General features: G+C 34.8%; 1 protein-coding gene across 4 annotated transcripts in view; it reads right to left on the bottom strand.

The window, feature by feature from the left end:
• Positions 1 to 2,434: 2,434 nt before the first annotated feature.
• afg1lb (AFG1 like ATPase b) overlaps positions 2,435 to 23,473 on the bottom strand; it is a 40,186-nt gene continuing 19,147 nt past the window's right edge. For all 4 annotated transcript variants that reach the window (XM_024291761.2, XM_024291764.2, XM_024291762.2 and 1 more), the window contains 6 exons: positions 11,145 to 11,227; positions 10,374 to 10,444; positions 9,023 to 9,123; positions 7,330 to 7,470; positions 3,041 to 3,148; positions 2,435 to 2,717 (listed from right to left, as the gene is read on the bottom strand). In XM_024291761.2, the coding sequence (XP_024147529.1) occupies positions 2,571 to 2,717; positions 3,041 to 3,148; positions 7,330 to 7,470; positions 9,023 to 9,123; positions 10,374 to 10,444; positions 11,145 to 11,227 (651 nt within the window). In that variant the 3' untranslated portion in view covers positions 2,435 to 2,570. The remainder of the gene's footprint in view (positions 2,718 to 3,040; positions 3,149 to 7,329; positions 7,471 to 9,022; positions 9,124 to 10,373; positions 10,445 to 11,144; positions 11,228 to 23,473) is intronic.

The following is a 23,473-nucleotide window of genomic DNA, read 5'->3' as shown; positions in this document are numbered from 1 at the left end:
ACAAGAGACAGTTCCCCATATTAATTTAATTATTATTATTTTTTGTTTTCCGACATCAAACTGAATATGTGATGCTGCAGTTTGGCTCCTACTAAGTTAACTGCTCCCCTGATGTCCAGAAAACCTCTCTACGTTTAGAAATATACACCTGGGGATGCAGTTTATTATCCTTTTATTGCCTAAAAAATGATTTTTTTTTTTGCAATTTTCTTCTTCAAATGTCAATAAAATGTAATGAAAAAATATTTTGTTTCACTCAGAGAGTGGCGATCCTAAAAAATCTGGACAATGGAGGTATCTACTGTTCCAAAAGCCAAGGAAGTCATTTCCTCCTCTCAGCAGGACGTAAGAAGGCCAGTGAGGATTCCTCCAAACATCCAGTTAAGACAATCAGAAAGCGCAGCAGCACCTTTCCTTCAGTCTGACGCTCTCCTCTAAATGCTCTGATTAGATTAAGGGGCCTCAGTATAGGACGTGATTGATTTTTCTTTAATTGAAAGGTATGGAGAGGGATCAGGCTGGAGGCTCTCAAGCTGATGCGTGATGTCACATGCAGCCGTAAAAAGCACAAACTGACCAGATCCTTTGAATCAGATTATTTACTTTGACATGTTGACGAGTTGGACTCTTGTATAAACACGGGGGATTATATAATGTTCTTGGCTGAGATGGATGGCTGTTATCAAAGCACAGGCTGCAGTGATGCACTAGGATGACCTCATCCTTAGACGGACAACAATGAACCAGATCGGTGGGTTGATCTACACTGCCACCTATAGGTTATCATGACCAACTACATCCTTCAGAAAATGGAAAAATATATATTATTTATTTTTTCTGAAGAATTAATTCATCTGAATACATTTAGGGGTAAAAATTCATTAATTAAATATGGTTAAAAAAAACTGTATGTGTATCTGGTTTATTTATTACACAAAGTTTCCCTTAAAAATAATAAAAAAAATAAAACAAAAAAAAAGTTCATTTAGACCAGGGGTGTCAAAATCAAAAACACATCTTAGGTCACGGGCCAAACAGGATAAACATTTATTAAACACTCTAAAACTAAATTTTTTCACCTTTTAAAATGTAACTTTTTAACGTAATTATGAACTATTCAATTCAATATTATTTATATAGCCCAAAATCACAAAGAAATTTGCCTCATTGGGCTTCAAAAGTGGAACTAGATATATAGCATTACCTGTGATAATGCTAGTGTGAACGCTGTAAGCTAAACATGGACGCTGAAGATGCTAGTGCTGATAGCTGAAAACGCTGAAGTTGATGGCCAGCTAAAATATTAGCTAAATGCCAAATTAGCCTAAAAAAAACAGCAAAAAAGGAAACTTAAGTTAACCAAAACAGCTAGCATGTAGCTTAAATATTAGCTAAGCTCTGAAACAGTCTAAAAAACAGAAAGAAGCCTAAATTAGCCAAAACAGCTAGCATGTAGCTGAAATATTAGCTAAACTGCAAATTAGCCTAAAAAAAGTTAAAGAAAATCCCAAAATAGCTAAAAACAGCTAGCATGTAGCTGAAATATTAGCTCAAGTGCAAATAGCCTAAAAACAAAAAGCCTAAATTAGCCAAAACAGCTAGCATAGCTGATATATTAGCTAAACTCCAACTTAGTAAATGCCAAAATAGTCCACAAAGCTAGCAGAATCAATTTTAAAAATATTAACCTTAAATAACTTTTAATATTTTACTCTCCCTAAAAATATATTTTATCAAAATTATACAAGTCAGAAATAAGCGCAAGCTAACATCGGTCCATTAATAACAATAAAATAAAATGATCTGGAGGGCCGGATCCGGCCCCCGGGCCTTGAGTTTGACACTTGTGATTTAGACACAAATTTGACAAATAATTTAAAAAAGGAGTTTGATTTATTGTGTTTTAGCATGTACATGTGTTGACTTTAACCATAAATAGGCATGTCCCGTTGTTAATATGCCAAATAAATGAAATAAATTGAACATTAAAAAAAAATTGAGATTAAAATACACAAAGTACTAACTTTTTTTTGTTTAAATGAATGTTTTCAACACTTATCTAATGCTTTTTACATTTTTTGCACATATTTACTTTAAAAAAAGTCATATTTTTTATTATCTAATCTCTAACTTCTAAAGAAATGCAGCTTTAATTCTCCAAATTAAATCATATTATGCATCAATTTTGGTTTAATGACTCAAATGGTTTCATAACAAGGCTCTTCTGGTGAATTTATAACCATTTTCATACCTTAACATCACCGTATCCATCTTAAATCTATGCAGTTGTGGCTTTACTTATAACCACAGACATTTATCTCATATTATAAGTAGATTTTCTTCCACTAGAGGGCAGTAATCCTCCACATTAAAGGACACTTGTTTGATTCACGAGCTTTAAGTGAGCCGCCTTTATTTATGCTCATTAATTAAAAACAAATAAATACAGTACTTTATTAGCATTAAATTAGTTTTGCTTATTATATCTATATTTTTTGTGTTCCTCAAAAACTCCCAATATGGATCCATAATGAGGTTTTATGTTGCTTTTGACATGATTTCTGATCACGTCAGGATTTGAGGTGTCTATTTGTGTCACTGCGATCTCCATCCATCCAGTAGGACTCCGTCTGCATCTCCCGGAGTCGGGATACGGTCCTCTGGAAGGCAAAGATCTCCTCCTCGGCAGTAAACAGCGTGAGGCGCTCTGCCGCTTCCTGAACAACAAATACAAGTCCAATTTCAAAAAGAAAAGAATAAAAGTGGAAAGGTTAGAGCTGCAGGGTTGTGATCAAGGGCTCATCTATTCAACCCTGAATGCAGAAAAATAATTAACTGGGAATGTGAATGTCGAAAAGAAGGGAAAAAAAAACAAGCCTGGTTGAAGTGAAACTTTTCAGAGAAAAACAAATTGAAATGCAGAAAGCCAAACACCCCATCACTCCGCTGTGAGTGGATGTGGAAGGAGGTTTTGTGGGCGCACAGAAAAAGTAACAAATAATAAGGTGACGTCTGGTGCAGAGCGGAGATGAGATCGTACCCCGCTGAGGCCGAGGTCATCCAGGAGCTGCCGATCCCTCTCGTCCTCCCCTCCAGTGTGGACAAACAGTCGGTCTAAAGGAGCGGCGGCCAGCAGCACCACTCTCACCTTGGAGGGGAATAAAGAGAGGATGGGGGGTGTTTTCAATCGCAATTTCAATCGTTTTTGAACTGTGGGTTAGAACATATAAATAAATAATGGGAGTCGATCAAATGAGTGGAGGGAGAGTGTCAATAATGGACAAAAAGTGTCCGAAAACATTCCAGAATATCAGAAATAAATGACAAAAACAATGAAGTTTACATAAAAAATTAACAAAAATCAGCCAAAAATTGTTTTTGAAATTATTTAAATCTAATAAAAAGAATCTACTTCTAGTTCACGTGTCAAAGTCGAGGCCCGGGGGCCGGATCCGGCCCTCCAGATCATTTTATTTTATTGTTATTAATGGCTCGATGTTATCTTGTGTAATTTTGACAAAATATATTTTTATGGAAAGTGAAATATTGAAAGTTATTTAATGTTTAAATTGATTTATTATGAAATAATAATATTCCTGCATTTTTATTATTCATAATTAGAATAGAAAGTTACAGTTATAAAGTTTTAAAAATTGATATTCCGCTAGAGTTTTGGACTATTTTGGCAATAACTAAGATTTTTTAGGCTATATTGGGATTTAGCTAATGTTTCAGCTTCATGCTAGCTGTTTCGGCTAATTTAAGCTTTTTTTTGTTAAAGTTTTTTAGGCTATTTTAGAGTTTAGCTAATATTTCAGTGACATGCTAGCTAACTTGGCTAATTTAGGCTTTATTTTTAGTTTAATAGGCTGTTTTGGAGTTAGTCTAATATTTACACGTTAGCTGTTTTGGCTAATTTAGTTTTTTTTTTTCAGTTTTCTGGGTTATTTTGAAGTTTAACTATTTTTTGTTTCAGCTACATGCTAGCTGTTTTGGCTAACCTAATTTTTTTTCTTCGTTTTTTAGGCTAATTGTGCGTTTAGCGAATATTTAGGCTGGCTATCAGCTTCAGCGTTTTCAGCTATCAATTTCAGCATTTTTGACTATCAATTTCAGCATTTTTAACTATAAATTTCAGCATTGTTGACTATCAATTTCAGCATTTTTAACTACCAGTTTCAGCATTTTTAACTATGAATTTCAGCATTTTTAACTATCAATTTCAGCATTTTTAACTATCAATTTCAGCATTTTTAACTATAAATTTCAGCATTTTTAACTATGAATTTGAGCATTTTTAACTATGAATTTCAGCATTTTTGACTATCATCTTCAGCATTTTTAACTATGAATTTCAGCATTTTTAACTATGAATTTCAGCATTTTTAACTATGAATTTCAGCATTTTTAACTATCAATTTTAGCATTTTTAACTATCAATTTAACCATTTTTAACTATGAATTTCAGCATCTTCAGCTATCAGCGTTAGCATCTTCAGCGGTCGAATTCAGCTTACACTATTCACACTAGCATTATCACACATAATGCTATATATCTAGTTCATAATTAAGTTAAAAAGTTATGTTTTTGAAGTTTAAGAACATTTTTTTCTAGTGTTAAAAAAATGTTTATCCTGTTCGGCCCGCGACCTAAGGTTTTTTTTGGATTTTGGCCCCCTGTACGATTGAGTTTGACACTCCTGATCTAGATAAATGCTGCATTTCCTTTTAAGGGAATCGGGAATAAAAACGTTTGTCAAGTTTTTATAAATGGTTTATGGTTTTGATGCAATTTAAGGAAGAAAATCTGCCTCAGATACAGGCTGACACACCACACATTAGGCCTTCACTCTGAACCAATAGCTAAATAGCTTCTCAGCCAATCACAAGAGTGGAGTTTTGATGGTTTACCTCCTTTGTCCCACTAAATAGGAAGAAGAAATGATTTCAAGTTTAAAAATACCTATAACGCTACATACATCAGTTCAGGGTTCTCGAACTCAGTTTACCTTTGGACCACTGGAGGCAGAGGCTGGGCCGTACGGGGTTCCATTTGTGCCAAAATTTACTTTAGCATCCACTGTCTATATCTTTGGTCCATTGTCTATGTCTACTGAACAAGTTTATTGAAGATTCGTCCATGTCTATGTACTAATGACAGGAGCTAATGACGCTAGCAACTGTTGCTAAGGACGTTTCTGATCCAATGACAATAAAAAATGCAAAGTTTAACTTCTATTTTAGCAACAGGCTAACATAGTTTACTGATGAATTTTATGCAAATTTGAGGTTTAGCTAATAATTTAGCAACATGCAGATGTTTTTGGCTAATTGTTATCTACTGAAGTTATTGGGGGATAATTTAGAATTTAGCTTCTATTTTAGAACCAGGATGACTGAGGAATTTTAGGCCATTTAGGGCTACAGCTAGTAATTGAGCAACAAGCTAGCTTCTTTTTTGGCTAATTTGGCCTCTAATGAAATGTTTTATGCTAATTTGGAGTTAAGCTAATATTTTAGCAATATGATAAAATTTTTGGCTAATTTGTTATCTACTTGAGTTTTTAGGCTAATTTAGAGTTTAGCTTTTATTTTAGCAACATGCTAACATTTTTGGCTAATTTAATTTACTGAGGAATTTTATGCTAAAATGGACTACAGCTAGTAATTGAGCAACAAGCTAGCTTTTTTTTGGCTAATTTGGCCTCTAATGAAATGTTTTACGCTAAATTGGAGTTAAGCTAATATTTTAGCAATATGCTAACATTTTTGACTGATTGAATTTAATGAGGAATTTTATGCTAAAATGGACTACAGCTAGTAATTGAGCAACAAGCTAGTTTCTTTGGCTAATTTGGCCTCTAATTAAATGTTTTATGCTAATTTGGAGTTAAGCTAATATTTTAGCAATATGCTAAAATTTTTGGCTAATTTGTTATCTACTTGAGTTTTTAGACTAATTTAGAGTTTAGCTTTTATTTTAGCAAAATGCTAACATTTTTGGCTAATTTAATTTACTGAGGAATGTTATGCTAAAATGGACTACAGCTAGTAATTGAGAAACAAGCTAGCTTTTTTTGGCTAATTTGGCCTCTAATGAAATGTTTTATACTAATTTGGAGTTAAGCTAATATTTTAGCAATATGCTAACATTTTTGACTGATTGAATTTACTGAGGAATTTTATGCTAAAATGGACTACAGCTAGTAATTGAGCAACAAGCTAGTTTCTTTGGCTAATTTGGCCTCTAATTAAATGTTTTATGCTAATTTGGAGTTAAGCTAATATTTTAGCAATATGCTAAAATTTTTGGCTAATTTGTTATCTACTTGAGTTTTTAGACTAATTTAGAGTTTAGCTTTTATTTTAGCAAAATGCTAACATTTTTGGCTAATTTAATTTACTGAGGAATGTTATGCTAAAATGGACTACAGCTAGTAATTGAGCAACAAGCTAGTTTCTTTGGCTAATTTGGCCTCTAATTAAATGTTTTATGCTAATTTGGAGTTAAGCTAATATTTTAGCAATATGCTAACATTTTTGGCTAATTTGTTATCTACTTGGGTTTTTAGGCTAATTTAGAATTTAGCTTTTATTTTAGCAACATGCTAACATTTTTGGCTAATTTAATTTACTGAGGAATTTTATGCTAAAATGGACTACAGCTAGTAATTGAGCAACAAGCTAGCTTTTTTTTTTTGGCTAAATTGGCCTGTAATGAAATGTTTTATGCTAATTTGGAGTTAAGCTAATATTTTAGCAACATGCTAACATTTTTGGCTAATTTAAATTACTGAGGAATTTTATGCTAAATGGACTACAGCTAGTAATTAGGCAACAAGCTAGCTTTTTCGCTAATTTGGCGTCTAGGTAAAAACGTTTTTAAAAAAATCCCATTTTGAGAAATACTAGTTTCTTTTTATATTTTTGCTTTTGTTTGTGTAGACATAAATCATATTTATTAAAACAATTGTGGCCATGAATGCAAATCCAAATGTCCTAAATGCTAAAGTAAGACTATGCGGCTCCTTTTTGGTTTTGATTAGTAGAAAACGAACCCAAATGGCTCTTTTACTGTTAAAGGTTGCCGACCTCTGACCTAAAATATCCATCATCTAATGAGCAAAAGCTAAATGTCAAGATACTTTCTGAGAAGAATCAAGAGAAAGTTGGTTTTAGTTTGAATAAACATCGTAAATTAGAAGAAATTCTGCTTTCACTCATGAGAAAAATCTTAATTTTGAGGTTCATTCAGAACTTATTTATTCAAAGTGAGATCCAGACGAAGTATTTCACTTAAATACTTTAAATTCCCACACGGCGGTATACCTTGTGGTCGTAGAGGTTGTCTATGAGGGTGGTGAAGCGTCGGACTTGGTCCTTCAGGGACAAAGTCAGCGTGGGGACGTGGCGGATAAAAACGGTGTCGAAAAGCCGCGCTATCTCCAGGTAGTCGATGGCGCCCAGAGGCTGGAGAGGATGAGAAGCAGAACTTCATACATAAAAGAAAAAAAAGAAAAAAGCAACAGGAAGCAAACATAAACTGAACTGAATACTCTGCATGCTCGGCCTTAGAAAAGACAGAAAGAACGACGGTTTAACAACAGGAGCACATTTTACCGAAGACCCTTGCTGATGTACCGTCCTTGAGCCTTTGCTATTCAGGTTGATTGCTCTTAAAATTAATGAGTACATGGCGGCATATGTCAGAGGAATCCTTGAAGCTCGCGTGTCCTCCAAAACTCACCGCGGTACATCTGGACTGAGGCCTTACACGCAGTTTACAGCACAACAAGGCTTTGTGTGGCGCCCGGCGAGCTCCGCTAATCAGAAAAAGAACCAATAGACTTGCTTTTTGACATTGAGCGGCTAACAGAATCAAGATGGAGGTGAAGGCCTGGACGATCGGAGGACAGAGGATTGAATCGTGGAAAATGTCTTCCTTAGAAAAAGTGATATTAGTCTCAGATTTTGTTTTTTATTTTTTTTTCTTCAAAACTTTTGATTTTCAAGGCAAAATTTCTATTGAATAGAAGTTTAATTTTAATAAACAAGGAATTTTTTTCTTATTTTAATATATAAAATTAAGGTATGTTCCATATTGTAATGCCACAATTAACAATTTTTCTTGAAATAAAAATAAAAAAAACTATTAATATTGGTTTTTAGCTAAGCGCTTTAATAGTTTCTGATTATTAACACAAATTCAATAGTTGAATGGGGATAGTTCTTCAGCAGTTTTACTTTTTTCTTACATATGTTCCTTTTCTACTAAGAATTCAAGCCCTCATTCCTAAAATTTAGTTTTCTTTTTCATGAAAACTTGTCTTTTTTTTTTTTTAATGAACTTTTTCTGTTAACAAGCTGGACTTTAGTCTTCATACTGCAAAAACAAAGTCTAATTTTTGTTTTGCAAGAAAATAATCTTATCAATAAAGTTTTTAAATAAAAAAACGTATTTTTATTTTGTCTTGGTGACAATTTTTTTCTTAAAAAAGGAATTCTAAGAATTAACCTTTTTTTATTATTTATTTTACTAATTTTTTTTTAGATTTTTTTGCTTATTTAAAGAAATTATTTCAATTTTAATACAGATAAATACGTTTTTTTGTCACTATCCACTTGGACAATGAAATTGGAGCAACTATTTCAGCGAAATCTAGAAAAGTAAAATATAAAATATAAAACATTTCAATATCTACAAAGAATTATGCAAATATAAGGATATAGAAAAAATAAAAGTCCATTATATTACACAGATATAAACGTCTGATGTGCAAAAAAAGCGTTTCAAATTTACAAGAATGAATATTTAAATAAACATATATACAAACATAAGCATGGATGTACGTTTATGTGGGTATTTTGGAGTGGTTTTTGCTTTTTTTTCTTAAAATTTCGAATATATAAGAACAAAAGAGTAAATTTACCAATTCAGTCTGGTGTCTTAAATTCTCTCTAAAGGAATTTTGGCTTCAGGAAAGCGAATAATTCCAGCGGGACATTTCTTTACTCGACTCACTCGGCCACACAGCTCATCGAAGGTGCAGTCGGCGACAGATCCGCAGGTCCTCCGCAGAGTCAAACGTCGGCCCAGCACCGTAATCACCCGCGGAGCCGTAACTGACAAAACACAAAGGAAACCAATGTGCAGCTGTATTTATGAGCCTCATTAAAACTCATTATCTAATAAAAGACTTCTGGTTTATCCCTCCTACCTGCACAGAAATGGAGTACATATTAATATACGGTTACAAGAGAAAGTACATGAACCCTTTGGGAGTACCTCAAAGAAATGGACACATGATGTGCTTTTTTATCTCAATGTAAATATTATATAAACTATAATATATTGCCAACTTAAATTACACCAAAATGTGTTTTGATGCATAAAACTAAGTCATTCCAAAGGATTCACATATTTTCTGCTTCAACTGTAAGACGGATAATTTTATTTTTGTCTAAAAATGTAACTTTTTCTATTAAAATTATATTTTAAAAAATCTAAATGCTATTCTTAGATAATAAAAAGTTCAGTTCTCCTTTTAATTTGTGCTTTTATTTTAAATTAGCGATAAAACAATCTCATATTTCATTAGTTTTATATTAAATAAACAGTAGGGAGTGAGAGGTCTCATTTTTTTCCTGAAAATATAAAACTGATGCAACATTAAAAATGTATTTGATTCTAAAAAGTTTGTATTTACACCCATTGGGGTTGTTTTTAATGAGCTTAATGACCATAAGTTTATTCTTTTATGCTTATGTATGAGTTTGTTAACAAAGTTTTCTTAAGATTACTCAAAAATATCAATTTGATGATTTTTTTTATACTATTTAAGGTCAAATCGTAATAATATTTTCAACTTAAAGGAACATTTCTACCCTTCTACTCTTTCATTTTGGTCCCAAATCTCTATAAATGAAAGCTTGTATAACCGCTGGAGGCTGTGATAGTAAGTTATTTATTATTATTTTTTTTAATTAAAGTATTTCCTAATTAAATGATTCAGATTTAGAAACTGGATTTCATCTTTAGCCTTAAATAATTTAAGCCTCACTATGTTAGTTCTATTACTTTTGTAGAAAATTCCTCCACTATATTTAAAAGTTGCAGCCATTTGTATAAAAACAAACATTTATGCCTCTAAAAAAGCCTTTTATTAAATATTTTTTATAAGTAATTGAAGCAATAAGGTTCACAAGTGAGTAAATTTAATTAGGAAAGTCTACAACATGTTTATAAAAGTAAAAACTGTTCAGAAATGTGGATAAAAAATAAAGAAAATGCCATAGATCACACAGAAGGAGTTTATATATTTTTATTTCTTTGAACATATTTTGAAAAAAGTGTTCTCCTTTCATTTCCTTACCAGTCTTTTGTCTTAACGTTAGCTCCTCGAACAGGGAATCCAGGTGGGCCTCTGCACCGGGCTCCCCTGAGCTGCACATCACCGCCAACGCACAGGAAATAATAGGTTATGAAATTAATAAAGCTGAAGTGGCCGCATCAAATGGTGGCAGCAAGCAGAGCTTGGAGTTAGCTTTTTCCTCCATCAGCAAAAAAAAAAAAAAAAAAAAAATTAAAAAGAAAGGATGTTAGTCCCTAAGCTCGAGCATTAGTGAGTGAATGCGTGTCAGAGTGAGTCTGGGAAGTGAGCTCGTTCATCCGCTTGTGTTTCAACTCCATGTAAAAGGCTCCGGTGCGCTTTATTTACATACAGTGAAAAGACGAAAGCAGTTGTTTGGCCGAGTGAGTGCGGGGGCAACTAACAGCTTATACGTAATGAGGAAAATAGAAAACTAGCTTTTAAGGCTTTGCCATTTTCTCATGTTCTATTGATTCTTTTAATTCTTTTCATGGCTCTCTCAAGGTAATGCAGGTCTTTACAAATCCCCCTGCCTGCTTCTGCCCATTCATGCATCTGTTTGCCTTCTCTCTCCATCTTTTAAAAATAATCAGCCTAAATGATATGCACAAACATTCGCCGTGTGCGGATTCATTTCCACGTGTTGTCGGAACAGACGCCACAACTGAGATAAACTGGCTTGTAAATGGAGAGAATTGCAATAATAAGACTTTTTTATTGAGAAAATTGGAGGAAAATCTCAAAAGTGTCGAGGAATCAACAAAGCAGTCTTACAGGTAGTAGAGTTTTCCAGCCGTAGGTTGATCCAAAGTCCTGTAATCAATCCCAGAGTCCAGGCAGACGGTGTGACAGTAATTCTGCACACAAAAAATGGTAAAATAATATAAAATCTAATTAAAAGGCCCAAAATAAATTCTGATTCAATGAGAAAACCCTAAATTAATGCCATTTTTCAAAATAAATAAATCATTAAATAATTATAAAATAGTTTTAGAATACACAACAAATCAGATTTATTTTTGATCAAGCTTTACAATAAAGTTAATTTCAAATCATAACTAGAAAATTCAATTTCCTGCGGAAATACATTTGCAGAATTGCAGAAGCTGGTTGCTTCAATAGTTGCATTACTTTTAGCAGAATAAGCTGAAATCTATTAAAAGGAAAAAGGTTGAATACATTACTGATGCTTATTTGCATTAATGTTTTAAGCTATAAGTGTAAAGCTGGAGAAGTAAACTGAAAAGAACTAAGTAAATGCCAAACTAACCAACACAGCTAGGACATTGCTAAAATATTAGCTAAAGGCTAAATTAGCCTGAAAAACTTTGGTAGATGCCAGTTAAGATAAAAACGTTAAGCATATTTTGCAAAATAATAGTAAAATTCCAAATTAGCTTTAAAAATATTCAGTAGATGCAAAATTACCCCAAAACAGCTGGTATATTGCTGATTTGTTAGGTAAAAGAAAAAAAATGAAAAACCTCGTTGGATGCAAATTTAGCTAAAAGAATCTAGCACAATGCTAAAAATAATAACTTAACTCCAAAGTAGCTCAATAAACCTAGTTAGAAGAGAAATGAGCCAAAAAAGCTAGCATGTTGCTAAAATATTTGTTTAATATCAAATGAACCCAAAAAACTAGCAAGATGCCAAATTAGCCAAACACAGCTTGCATATTGCTGAAACGTTAGCTAAAAGCCAAATTAGCTTAAAAACCTAGGTAAATGCTAATTTAGCTAAAACAGCTAGAATGTGGCTAAAATGTTAGCTTAGCTCCAAAGTAGCTCAAAAAACACCAGTTAATGCTAAATTAGCCAAAAAAGCTAGCATACTGCTAATATGTTATCTAAAGCTAAAATAACTTAAAAAACATTGGTAGATGCAAATCTAGCTAAACAAAATATAGCAAAAAGCTAAAATATTAACTTAACTCCAAAGTAGCTCAATAAACCTAGTTAGAAGCCAAATTAGGCAAAAAAGCTAGCATTTAGCTGATATTAGCTTAATTTCAAATTAACCCTAAAAAACTCGCAAGATGCCAAATTAGCCAAAAACAGCTTGCTTATTGCTGAAACATTAGCTAAAAGCCAAATTAGCTTGAAAAACCTAGGTGCATGCTAATTTAGCCAAAACAGCTAGAATGTGGCTAAAATGTTAGCTTAGCTCTAAAGTAACTTGAAAAACACCAGTAGATGCTAAATTAGCCAAAAAGCTAGCATATTGCTTATATGTCAGCTAAAGGCCAAATTAGCTTGAAATCCTTCATAGATGCCAATTTAGCCAAAACAGCTAGCACATTAATAAAATATTAGCTTAACTCCAAAGTAGCTAAAAAAACAAGTAAGATGCCAAATTAGCCAAAAACAGCTTGCTTATTGCTGAAACTTTATCTAAAAGCCAAAGTAGCTTTAAAAACCTAAGCAAATGCTAATTTAGCTAAAACAGCTAGAATGTTGCTAAAATTTTAGCTTGGCTTCAAAGTAGCTTGAAAAACACCAGTTAATGCTAAATTACCTAGAACAGCTAGCATATTGCTTATATGTTAGCTAAAGGCCAAATTAGCTTGAAATCCTTGGTAGATGCCAATTTAGCCAAAACAGCTAGCACATTAATTAAATATTAGCTTAACCCCAAAGTGGCTCAGAAAACCCCAGTAGATACCAAATTAGCCAAAAAAAAAACCTATCACGTTGCTAAAATATTAGCCTAACTCCATATTAGCCCAAAAAATAAAGTAGATGCCGAATTAGCCAAAACAGCTTGCATATTGCTGAAATGTGAGCTAAATAAAAGCCAAATTAGCTAAAAAAAACCCAAAACCTAGATAAATGCTAATTTAGCTAGCATATTGCTAAAACATTAGCCAAAAAAACAATTAAGCTTTAAAACCTCCAGAAGATTGAAGATACTCCAATCAAAAAACTAATTATAGTGCTCCCTACTCGGTTGTAAAGGATATATTATATTAGAAATGTATTATCAAACTGATTTGGGCGACTTTAAAGATGAAAATGGTTATTTTAACATCTTCTTGAGGCATTTTTCTGATAATAGAGGACACAAATCAAGAAAATTCAGCTCAAAATTGCATTTCTGAGTATTTCTTTATTCAAATTGTTGTGAATCAGGAACAAATGAAAAAAATGCAGTTTGAAAAAAACATATTTGTGACGTAGAAAATACAGTGGGCGGGGCTCAAACTCCCTGCTACAGGTTCTAAGCTACGGGGGAGGGGAATGGGGGCAGGGCTGCTCTGAACCAACGGTCAAAGGTGAATTTCTAACAAATTTTTGCTTCTCTGCAGAAATAATGTTATAGAAAACACCAAAAATGACACAATCATAATTAAAAGATCACTGGGAACGCTTTGAAAATGGATCATTAGACGAAATCAACAAACATTTAAAACAAGAAAGACCCATATTTAACCCATGTTTAATTAGAAGAATATTAATTTAAATTTTCTTGAATTCTTGTATAAAGTTTATCTTAAAACATCAAGTTGAACTCTATTTAAGTTCCGTGAAAATGTATAGTTTTTCTCTATAGAAATAATCAACCGGACAAAGAGTAAATTCAGGATGAGCGACGAAAACGACGGGGCAGCGCAGTCATCTCGCTGTCCTCTGACAGCTCTCTGATTTTGTGTCGCCTCTTCACGGCCTCTTGAGCGGAGCCATTGTTCTGCGGGGACTCGAGTGCGTTGCAGCTGGCGTGAACATGCGATGTGAAGTTCAAACTTTTCCAGATAGTGTAAAACGTCAACAGGATTCATGTCAGGGAGTTCAGCGCAAACTATAATCATCATCTCCACTATTCTATCAAAGAAAAGAGGGGAATTGCATATCATTCCATGCAAGCCATCAACGGCTGACTGAGTATGCACCGACAGCTCCATCAAATTATGAAATCAGTGAATTTCTGCCACTGGCCTTCTTAAGCTGCAGGATAATTAGTAATCATCACAAAGCAAGGGGACGGAAATACTCTATTCTTTGCTGCTGTCAACTTTTTATCTCCGTGTCCGCTCACAAAACCGGGGTTCCCACTCTGAGCCAATTGGCTGAATCAGGCTTAATAACAACCTGACAAACTCGCCCTCCCCCATGCACAAAAGGGAGGTGTCATTTCATCAACCTTCTGTGACCCCACCAACCGGTAAATAGCCTTTCTGAAGAGAAAGGAGAAGAAAAAAAAAACCTTGTCATTATTGGCGCCGCATCATTAGAACCTCAGTTTGTCTTTTCTACTGCCGTCTTGTCCCCCCCTCCCTTTACCAGCAGCCCCTACCTACAGTAAAGACGGCTGACGGAGGTACAAATAGGAGAGGGGGAAAGAAGGAGGAATGGAAACACAATCAGAGATGATGATTTCATTGGTTATTTATAATCAGATGAAGCTGAGGCCTCATGGGTCATTACTTGATTATCCATCTTGAGAGGATTGTCAAGTTCTTACTCCTTCAAGATTTTCTCCGCCCACACATTGTGGTCTTTAAGCCCCCCTACCCCCCTGTCACCACATTCAACTCACAACAAGAGACACATCTCTGTTGGTCTACTATAAAACTTTCACTCTTATATCAAATATTCTTTGTTTTTCATGTGGAAATATGTAAAACCACAAAAACACAGACAAATCCAGATGGGTTTCAAATACAGAGAATGCAGTGCATTCTAATAAAAAATGGACACTGAAAACTATTAATTTTATGTCTTTCTTGGTCCTTTGATGTAAAATGAAACCAAAAACTGGCAGGGAAGCGGTGATGTCACAAATAGTCTTTGGTTGTGTCGACAAATTCGTGAATTTGTCGGCACAACCCTCGGCAACACTTGTTCAAGCGACCACTTCCAATGAGTAGTCTATGTAAAAGCATATAAATGTGCATTCTGGGTTTTGCATTGAAAACTCTTGTTTTCACGCACAGCTACGCACGTTTCTACAACAGTTTTCGGGCTCTATGGACAAAGAACAAGAAGCCCTTATTTTATTAGTTGGAACACCATGACCGAATGCACGTTAATCTAGCTATGCAAGTTTCTATGACACTTTTCACACTTTGTACAAGAAACAAGAACAAAACCTTTCTTGTTTGTCCTTCTTGAACTATTTGGGCTAAATTGCAGGTGAATCTATCCATGCAAGTTTCTACGATAGTTTTCTGGCTCTATGTACAAGGAACTAGAAGTCCTTCCTTGTTTGTCCTGTATGATCACCTTGGTCTAAATGTACGTGAATCTTTCTACGACAGTTTTTGGGCTCTATGTCCAAAGAGAAAGACGTAGTCCTTCCTTGTTTATCCAGTTGAACACAATGGCCCAAATACCGTAAAAATATCTACACAAGTTTCTACGACAGTTTACGACTCTATGCACATTGAACAAGAAGCTCTTTCTTGTTTGCCCTTTTTAAACTATTTGGATAAAAAATTGCACGTGAATCTAGCAATGCAAGTTTCTTCGACAGTTTTCGAACTCTTTGTACAAAGAACTAGAAGCCGTTTCTCGTTTGCCAAGAACCACCATGACCCAAATGCAGGTGAATCTAGGTAAGCAAGTTTCTACGACAGTTTTCAAGCTCTATGTACAAGGAACTAGGAGTCCACCCTCGTTTGTCCTGTTTGAACACCGTGGCCTAAATGAACGTGAATCTAGCTACGCAAGTTTCTAGAACAGTTTTTGGGATCCATGTCCAAAGAGAAAGACATAGTCCTTCCTTGTTTATCCAGTTGAACACAATGGCCCAAATGCATGTAAAAATATCTACACGAGTTTCTACGACAGTTTTCAAGCTCTATGTACAAGGAACTAGAAGTCATTCCTTGTTTGTCCTGTTTGAACACAGTGGTCCAAATGCACGTAAAAATAGCTACACAAGTTTCTACAGCAGTTTACGGCTCAATGCACTCGGAACAAGAAGAAGCCCTTTCTTGTTTGCTGTGTAGAACCACCATGACCCAAATGCAGGTGAATCTAGGTAAGCAAGTTTCTACGACAGTTTTCAAGCTCTATGTCCAAAGAGAAAGACGTGGTCCTTCCTTGTTTATCCAGTTTGAACATCATGGCCCAAATGCACATAAAAATTGCTACGCAAGTTTCTACGGAAGTTTACGGCTCTATACACTCAGAACAAGAAGCCCTTTCTTGTTTGTCCTTTTTGAACTATATGGCCTAAATTGCACGTGAATTTAGCCACACAAGTTTCTACGACAGTTTTTGGGCTATATGTCCAAAGAGTAAGACGTGGTCCTCCCTTGATTATCCTGTTTGAACATCATGACCTAAATATCACGTCAATCTAGCCAAACAATTTCTACAACAGTTTTCGGGCCTGGTATAACTTTAAACATGGTTGTTGAAACTTGCGTAGCTACGTAGGAATGCTAGAGTTTTGAACTTTTTATTGAAAGTGGTCACTTGAATGCACTTTCCCGTAGGTGGCGTCAACGTATCTTTGGCGAGAGATGGCAAACATAAAAATGGGAGACTTTCTCAAAGAATGGAATCATGTCGTTCCAATTACACCTTTGTTCATACTGAGGAAGTTTCTTTCCACGGCTGCTTCTCCTCGCCGCTCTTTCTGTGACATATCTCCGTCCTTTACTCCTCAAAAAGTTGCTTTTGAGTTTTTCAAAGAGCGCCGTGCCATTGAGCTGCAACAAAAGCCAAGGATAGCTGACTACTGGGCCCTGATGAGGTCCACTCCCTCATTACCCGACAGCAGAAAACATTTGATGCTTTTTTTTTTGTCAAAGAATTGACCGGGCCTCAAAGAAATGAAGGGTGGGAAGGCTGAAAAGGGGGAGGGAGAGAAGGGGTAAGGTGGTAGTAGTGGTGGCGGTGGGGGTTGTCGCTCATTCAGCCGTGTGTGTCTTATCGCCTTGTGTGCAGGGACAGAAGAAAAAATGGGAGTGGGCAGGGACAGAGGGGTCGAGGGAGAAGGACGGAAAAGAGGGGAGGCTTAAAACACTGCCTTTATGCAGGCAAATTCTGGATGACTCTTCCGACATCAAAGTGTTTTCACTAACTGAAGAGCTAATGTGGGTGTGTGAGTGAGTGAACTGGGGCTGTCTCTGGCGAGTTCATTCATTCGTAGACACTCTTTTGGGGAGGGGGGGTACGTGACAATGTGAACACCATAATTACACCTAATGATCTATTCCCTTAAAGTGTGACCGCCTTGGGCCACCGGTGGATTGTTTTGCAGGGTCGTTCTCACAACCTCCTCCTGCCTTGGCTGCTCCTCTTGGGGAAACATCCATTGAGGTGTAGGTCCCACTTTTGTGATCTGGGACCCCCCACTCTCAGCCTATCTTGAGTTTTGTTCCCCAAGAGCTCAGCCAATGTGAAAGCCCGGGGAGGGTGCTGTTCCTGCACCTGGCCAACAGAGGCTCCACGGTGTTGATAAAATAAAAAAATGATTTTACAGTTAAAAAGAGTGAAAGTTGCACCTATTTAAGATAGAATACAAAAAGACTCACTCTGAGAAAAATTATGTTTTGTGTTTTTAATCACGTTTTTATGGTATTTTACTGATATATACAAGAAAAATGAAGGTCAAAGTTGCATTTTGTAGAATTTCTTTATTCAAATTGTTGTGAATCTGGGGCAGACGTTTGAAAAATATTGTCTTCGTTACGTAGGAAATACACTGGGTGGACCACAAGTTCCCTTCTCTGAGCTTTTAGCAACGGGGGGTTGGGGTTTGCTCCGCCCCATTGGTTCCGCCCACTACTCAGGATGGGTGGGTGAGACGGGGGCAGGGGGAACAACCTATTTCCTAAAAAATGACGATCATAACTAAAAGACCACGAAGAATACTTTTAAATAGCTCAAAAGATGATCGGAGGGTGTCTTTCATGGGGTTTTCATGTAACTGAAGGAAGGTTTTACTGCCTTGTATGGCAGAATTAGATGTTTTTGAGAAAGTTTGAGGTAAACACAGAGTTTAAACCCAAATGAAAGTCTTTAAGCATTTTGACATTGCAATAAAAAAAATGGTTTTGGTAACTTGACCTTTAAAAAAACATATTTACTAGTTTTACATAATTTTACTGTTTTACACCGGATGTTTTACTGTCTTTAAAGGTTCATTTTGTTTATTTATGAGGCGGTATTTGCTATCTTAACTGGGACTGAAGGCTTGAAGTCTATTAAACTCCAAAAAGCCAAAAGTGTTTTTTTCCTTAGTTAAGGCCATCAGAAACTGGATAAGATTTCTTTGATCCACTCTTTAAAGTATTTGTCTTTTACTTAAGCAAAAACAGGCTTTTTCTTAAATGCCTTTAATGTAAAAATCTATGGATAATTTTTGCCCAAAATAAATCAATAAGAGAAAAACGCATTCAAGTTGCATTAGGTTTATTAACAAGTTAAGTTCCTAGAATCTAATGCAGAAGCCAATAAATCTTTGGCCCTTTGATGCAAACATCATAGGATTTATAGATGTACTTATTGTGTGAATACTTAGTGATCATTCACACTAAAGTGATTCTCCTGCTCCTTTCCGTACGTTTATCGGCACGTAAAAGCTCAGACTTCAGCAATCTTGGAGCCAAAACGTTCAGCTGCTAGTATTATTATATTTATAAACTTTATAGTTTTTGAAATATTGAGCAAAATATGCCCCTAGATTAGCAACAAGCCTTTTAAATATATTTATAAACTATGTTTTCATCTTTTAAAGTAATTCTTTAAAAATGCATAGGTTAGCTAATATTTTAGCTACATGCTAACGTTTTTGGCTAATTTGTTATATACAGGGTTTTTCAAGGGCTAATTTAGAGTTTAGCTTCTATTTTAGCAACATGCTAACGTTTGGACTAATTTAGTTTACTGAAGATTTTTGGCTATTATAGAGTTTAGCTAATATTTAAGCAACGTGCTAGCTTTTTTGGCTAATTTGGCATCAACTGAGGGTTTTTTTATGCTAATTCGAAGTTTAGCTAATATTGTAGCAACATGCTAATGTTTTGACCAATTTGTTATCTATTGGGTTTTTCAAGGGCTAATTTAAAGTTTAGCTTCATTTTCAGCAACATGCTAACGTTTGGGCTAATTTAGTTTACTGAGGAACTTTTGGATATTATGGAGTTTAGCTAATATTTAAGCAACAAGCTAGCTTTTTTGGCTTATTTGGCATCGACTGAGGTTTTTTATGCTAATTTGGAATTTAGCTAATAATTTAGCAACATGCTAAGGTTTTGGTTAATTTGCTATCTATTGTGGTTTTTTTAATAGGCTAATTTAGAGTTTAGCTTCTATTTAAATAACAGGCTAACGTTTTACACGGAATTAGTTCAATGAGGAATTTCGGTTATTTTGGAGTTTAGTTAGTATTTAAGCAATATGCTAGCTTTTTGGCTAATTTGGCATCTACTAAGGTTTTTTTGGGGGTTAATTTGGAGTTTAGCTCATATTTAAGCAACGCACTAAATATTTTTGCTAAATTGGCATGTATTACGGATTTTTAAGCAAATTTACTACAAATTTTTCAGAAATTTAGGTCAACTTCAGCACTTTCATAGTTTTTCATACAAAATTTCCTGTCTTTTAGCAAATTTAACATAGCTTTTACATTTCCAGTAAATCCCTTCAGCAATTAAAGCAAACTGTGTCACCATTTTCAGCAAAAAGCTTCAGCATTTTAAGCGGCTTCTTTCAGCATAAAGCATTCACACTAGCATTATCGCAGGTAATACAACTTTTCTAGTTTGCGTTCTTTATAAATAATCTTTTTATGTCAGAAATACGAAAAAATAAGGATTTAAATGCCTTATTTGAAATGTTGTACAAGATAAACAGATTTTCTTTCATTGAGATGAAAAAAAAACTTGTAGAAAAGTTGAGTGCTGCCCTCGAGGCGCACAGTTAGTGTCACTGCCTTGCCATCCAAAGCTCTAAAAGACAACAACAGCCAATAAATATTAAGCTCCATTTAATTTGAGGCGTCAGATTCTTCTGTACTACAAACATGCTCCCCAAGGTCTTCACTGGAGAACCTTCTCATCTTTTTTTCCCTCCATCGTTCTGATTTTATTCATTTATTTTTCGCTCGTTGCTTACTGCACAGCTGATTGCAATTACCAACAATGACCCACGCACACATGCGCGCAAAGCGGGAAGGAGAGCGCATCAAAAGAAGGGTTAAAAAGAGCAGGAAACCCAGAGATACTTCAAGTTGCCTCAGGGTTGCTGTCATGTTTTTTGTCCCTTCTGCGGCTTTGTGCGGAACTACAATCGAACAAGCACAGGGAAAATAAAGTCACTATTCTGCTGGCAGAATACCGAGATCTGACCTTGGGTAAGTAAAGCCAGCGAGCAGAACAGGATGGCGATGGAATAAAGAGCGGGCATAGAAGGGCGGAGAGACGAGATGAGCGATGAAAAGTGGAGTGGAGAGGAAGGATGGCTCACGAGAGAGAAATGAGTCTTAGTTACAATACTGCCAGTGTCCATTTATGAAAAAAAAAGAAGTCTGTGTTATCCAAAAACAAGCTTTTGCCGGGTTTTAAGAGAAAAATAAGCCAAAAGGACTAAATAGATTCACCAAACTTGACCAAAAAAAACTATTTCCAAAGTGGATCTCCTCGGCTCGCGCCTCATCGGACAATTTCTTCTGTTTAGGAGAGAAAGGAGGCAGATAGTGAAAGAGGGATAAACGGAGGAAAAGGGGATTTAACTAATCAGAAGTCAATAGTTAAATAAAGACTTCAGCTCAGGCGGACAGAGATGCTGGATTGACCTCTGGAGCTCAGGTGATGAGGTGGGGGTGGAGAGGTCACTGGCTATTTTCCCGTGTTAACACCCTCATTCTCCCCCGAGGTTAACGCGCTCTTTCTCCTCGTCTCTCACTATAGAAACACACACGCAAGAGTGATCTGCATCCAAGACTGCTGCTCCCTGCGAGCTTTAATTCAATCCATTAAGGGTCAGCTGGTTAGCAGTGGCACCTCAGTAAAGCACGCTTTAACACAACGCCGTGCAGAAAAAAATACCCGGACCTCAAAAAGCAGATGGCTTCACAAAAGGGAACATGGAACCCCCAAAAAGAAAAGGAGATCTGGGAGCTTGATGAGGGTGGGTCGGAGAGGCCAAGGGTGCAGCTCAGGAAAGTGTGCAGAAACGTCGCATGTTTAGAACTGCATTCACCATAACCCAAAATAATTAATCTTTTTCACAAAACTCAGCCTAAACTCATCCTTAGAGTCGATAAGTCATAAAAAACAAGACTTTTAAGCTCTTAAAAATCTAGAATCGTGTTAAAGGTGGCCAATTTGCCAAAAACTAATACAATTATAAATATATTTTAAATAAGACAGTTTATAAGTAAAGTCTTTTTGATCTGCTACTCAAAAATTCCAACAGTAAAATTGAAAAATTAGGCCTGATTATTAAACTCAAACTCATATTTTACAAAACTACTTAAGCATACAAATCTTATTTTCCTCATAAATACTTTTTGATTTTATTTGTCTTTATATTTTTGCGGTTTATTCAAAAACTTTACAATGAAATCATCTGCTCTAGAGTTACTAGATGGCTTTCAAATGGAGAATTATCTTTTTATTTATGTAAGATCAGAAAATTAAACCATTTTTAAGTTATGTATAATAATTTAGAGGAACCACAAAAATCTATTGGTTGAAAAATGTGCTAAAAATCGTGCAAATAAACACAAATATGCAGTGTTTGAAACTTGAATTCTTCCAATGAAGTCAATGCAGAAACTTTAAAAAATTGTTTTTGCACACCATTTCAGTCAAATAATAATGTTAAAAACAGTTTACACTTTATTTTTTAATATAACCTTTATTGCAAGATAATATCAACTAGAAAAGTTGCATTTCCTGCGATAATGCTATTGTGAATGGTTTTTGATGAAAGTAGCTCCTAAAGCTTTTTGCAGAAAATAGTGATGCAATTTATTTTAATTGCTGAAGGGATTTGCTGAAAATGCAAAAGCTATTTGCAAAATGTTAAATTTGCTAAAAGACTGGAAATTTAAAGAACTACTTAACTATTTATTTAAGAATATTGACTAGTTAAGAATATTAACTATGAAAGTGCTAAAGTTGACCTAAATTTATGAAACATTTGTGGTAAAATTGCTTAAAAATCCCTAATACGTGCCAATTTTGCAAAAATATTTAGCGTGCTGCTTAAATGTGACCAAAATAGCCCCAAAAACCTTACGAGATGCCAAATTAGCCCCAAAAAAGCTAGTTTGTTGCTTAAATACTAGCTAAACTCTAAAATACCCTAAAATTCTCCAATAAATCAAATCAGTCAAAATTGTTAGCCTGTTGCTCAATTGTTAGTTAAACTCAAAATTAGCATTAAATAACAGCCTATTTATAAAAAAAAGAAAAACTGGCACATTCCTTAATTGCTAGCTAAACTCCAAATTAGTCCAAAATTTATCAGTAAACTAAATTATTTAAAAACTTAAGCCTGTTGCTAAAATAGAAGCTAACCTTTAAATTTGCCTAAAAACCTCAGTAGATAACATATCAGCCAAAACCCCTAGCATGTTGCTAAAATAGAAGCTAAACACTCTAAATTAGCCTAAAAAACCCTGTGGATAACAAATTAGCCAAAACGTTAGAATGTTAAAATAATAACTAAACTCTACATTAGCCTTAAAAATCACCAGTAGATAACAAATTAGCCAAAAACGTTAGCATGTTGCTAAAATATTAGATAAACTCCAAATTAGCCTAAAAACCTCAGTAGATAACAAATTAGCCAAAAAAGTTAGCATGTAGCTAAAATAGAAGCTAAACACTCTAAATTAGCCTAAAAACCCCTGTGGATAACAAATTAGCCAAAACTTTAAAATGTTAAAATAATAGCTAAACTCTATATTAGCCTTAAAAATCACCAGAAGATAACAAATTAGCCAAAAATGTTAGCATGTAGCTAAAACACTCTAAATTAGCCTTAGAAAATTTAGATAAAAAATTAGCCACAAAGTTAAAATGTTAAAATAATACTTTTAATTGATAATTAATAGATAACAAATCAACCAAAAACGTTAGCATGTTGCTAAAATAGAAGCTAAACACTCTAAATTAGCCTTAGAAAATTTAGATAAAA

This window comes from Oryzias melastigma, linkage group LG24, assembly GCF_002922805.2.
Source record: "Oryzias melastigma strain HK-1 linkage group LG24, ASM292280v2, whole genome shotgun sequence".
Taxonomy (NCBI): Eukaryota; Metazoa; Chordata; class Actinopteri; order Beloniformes; family Adrianichthyidae; genus Oryzias; species Oryzias melastigma.
Note: the sequence above shows the minus strand (reverse complement) of the source record. Positions and strands in the feature narration are given on the sequence as shown.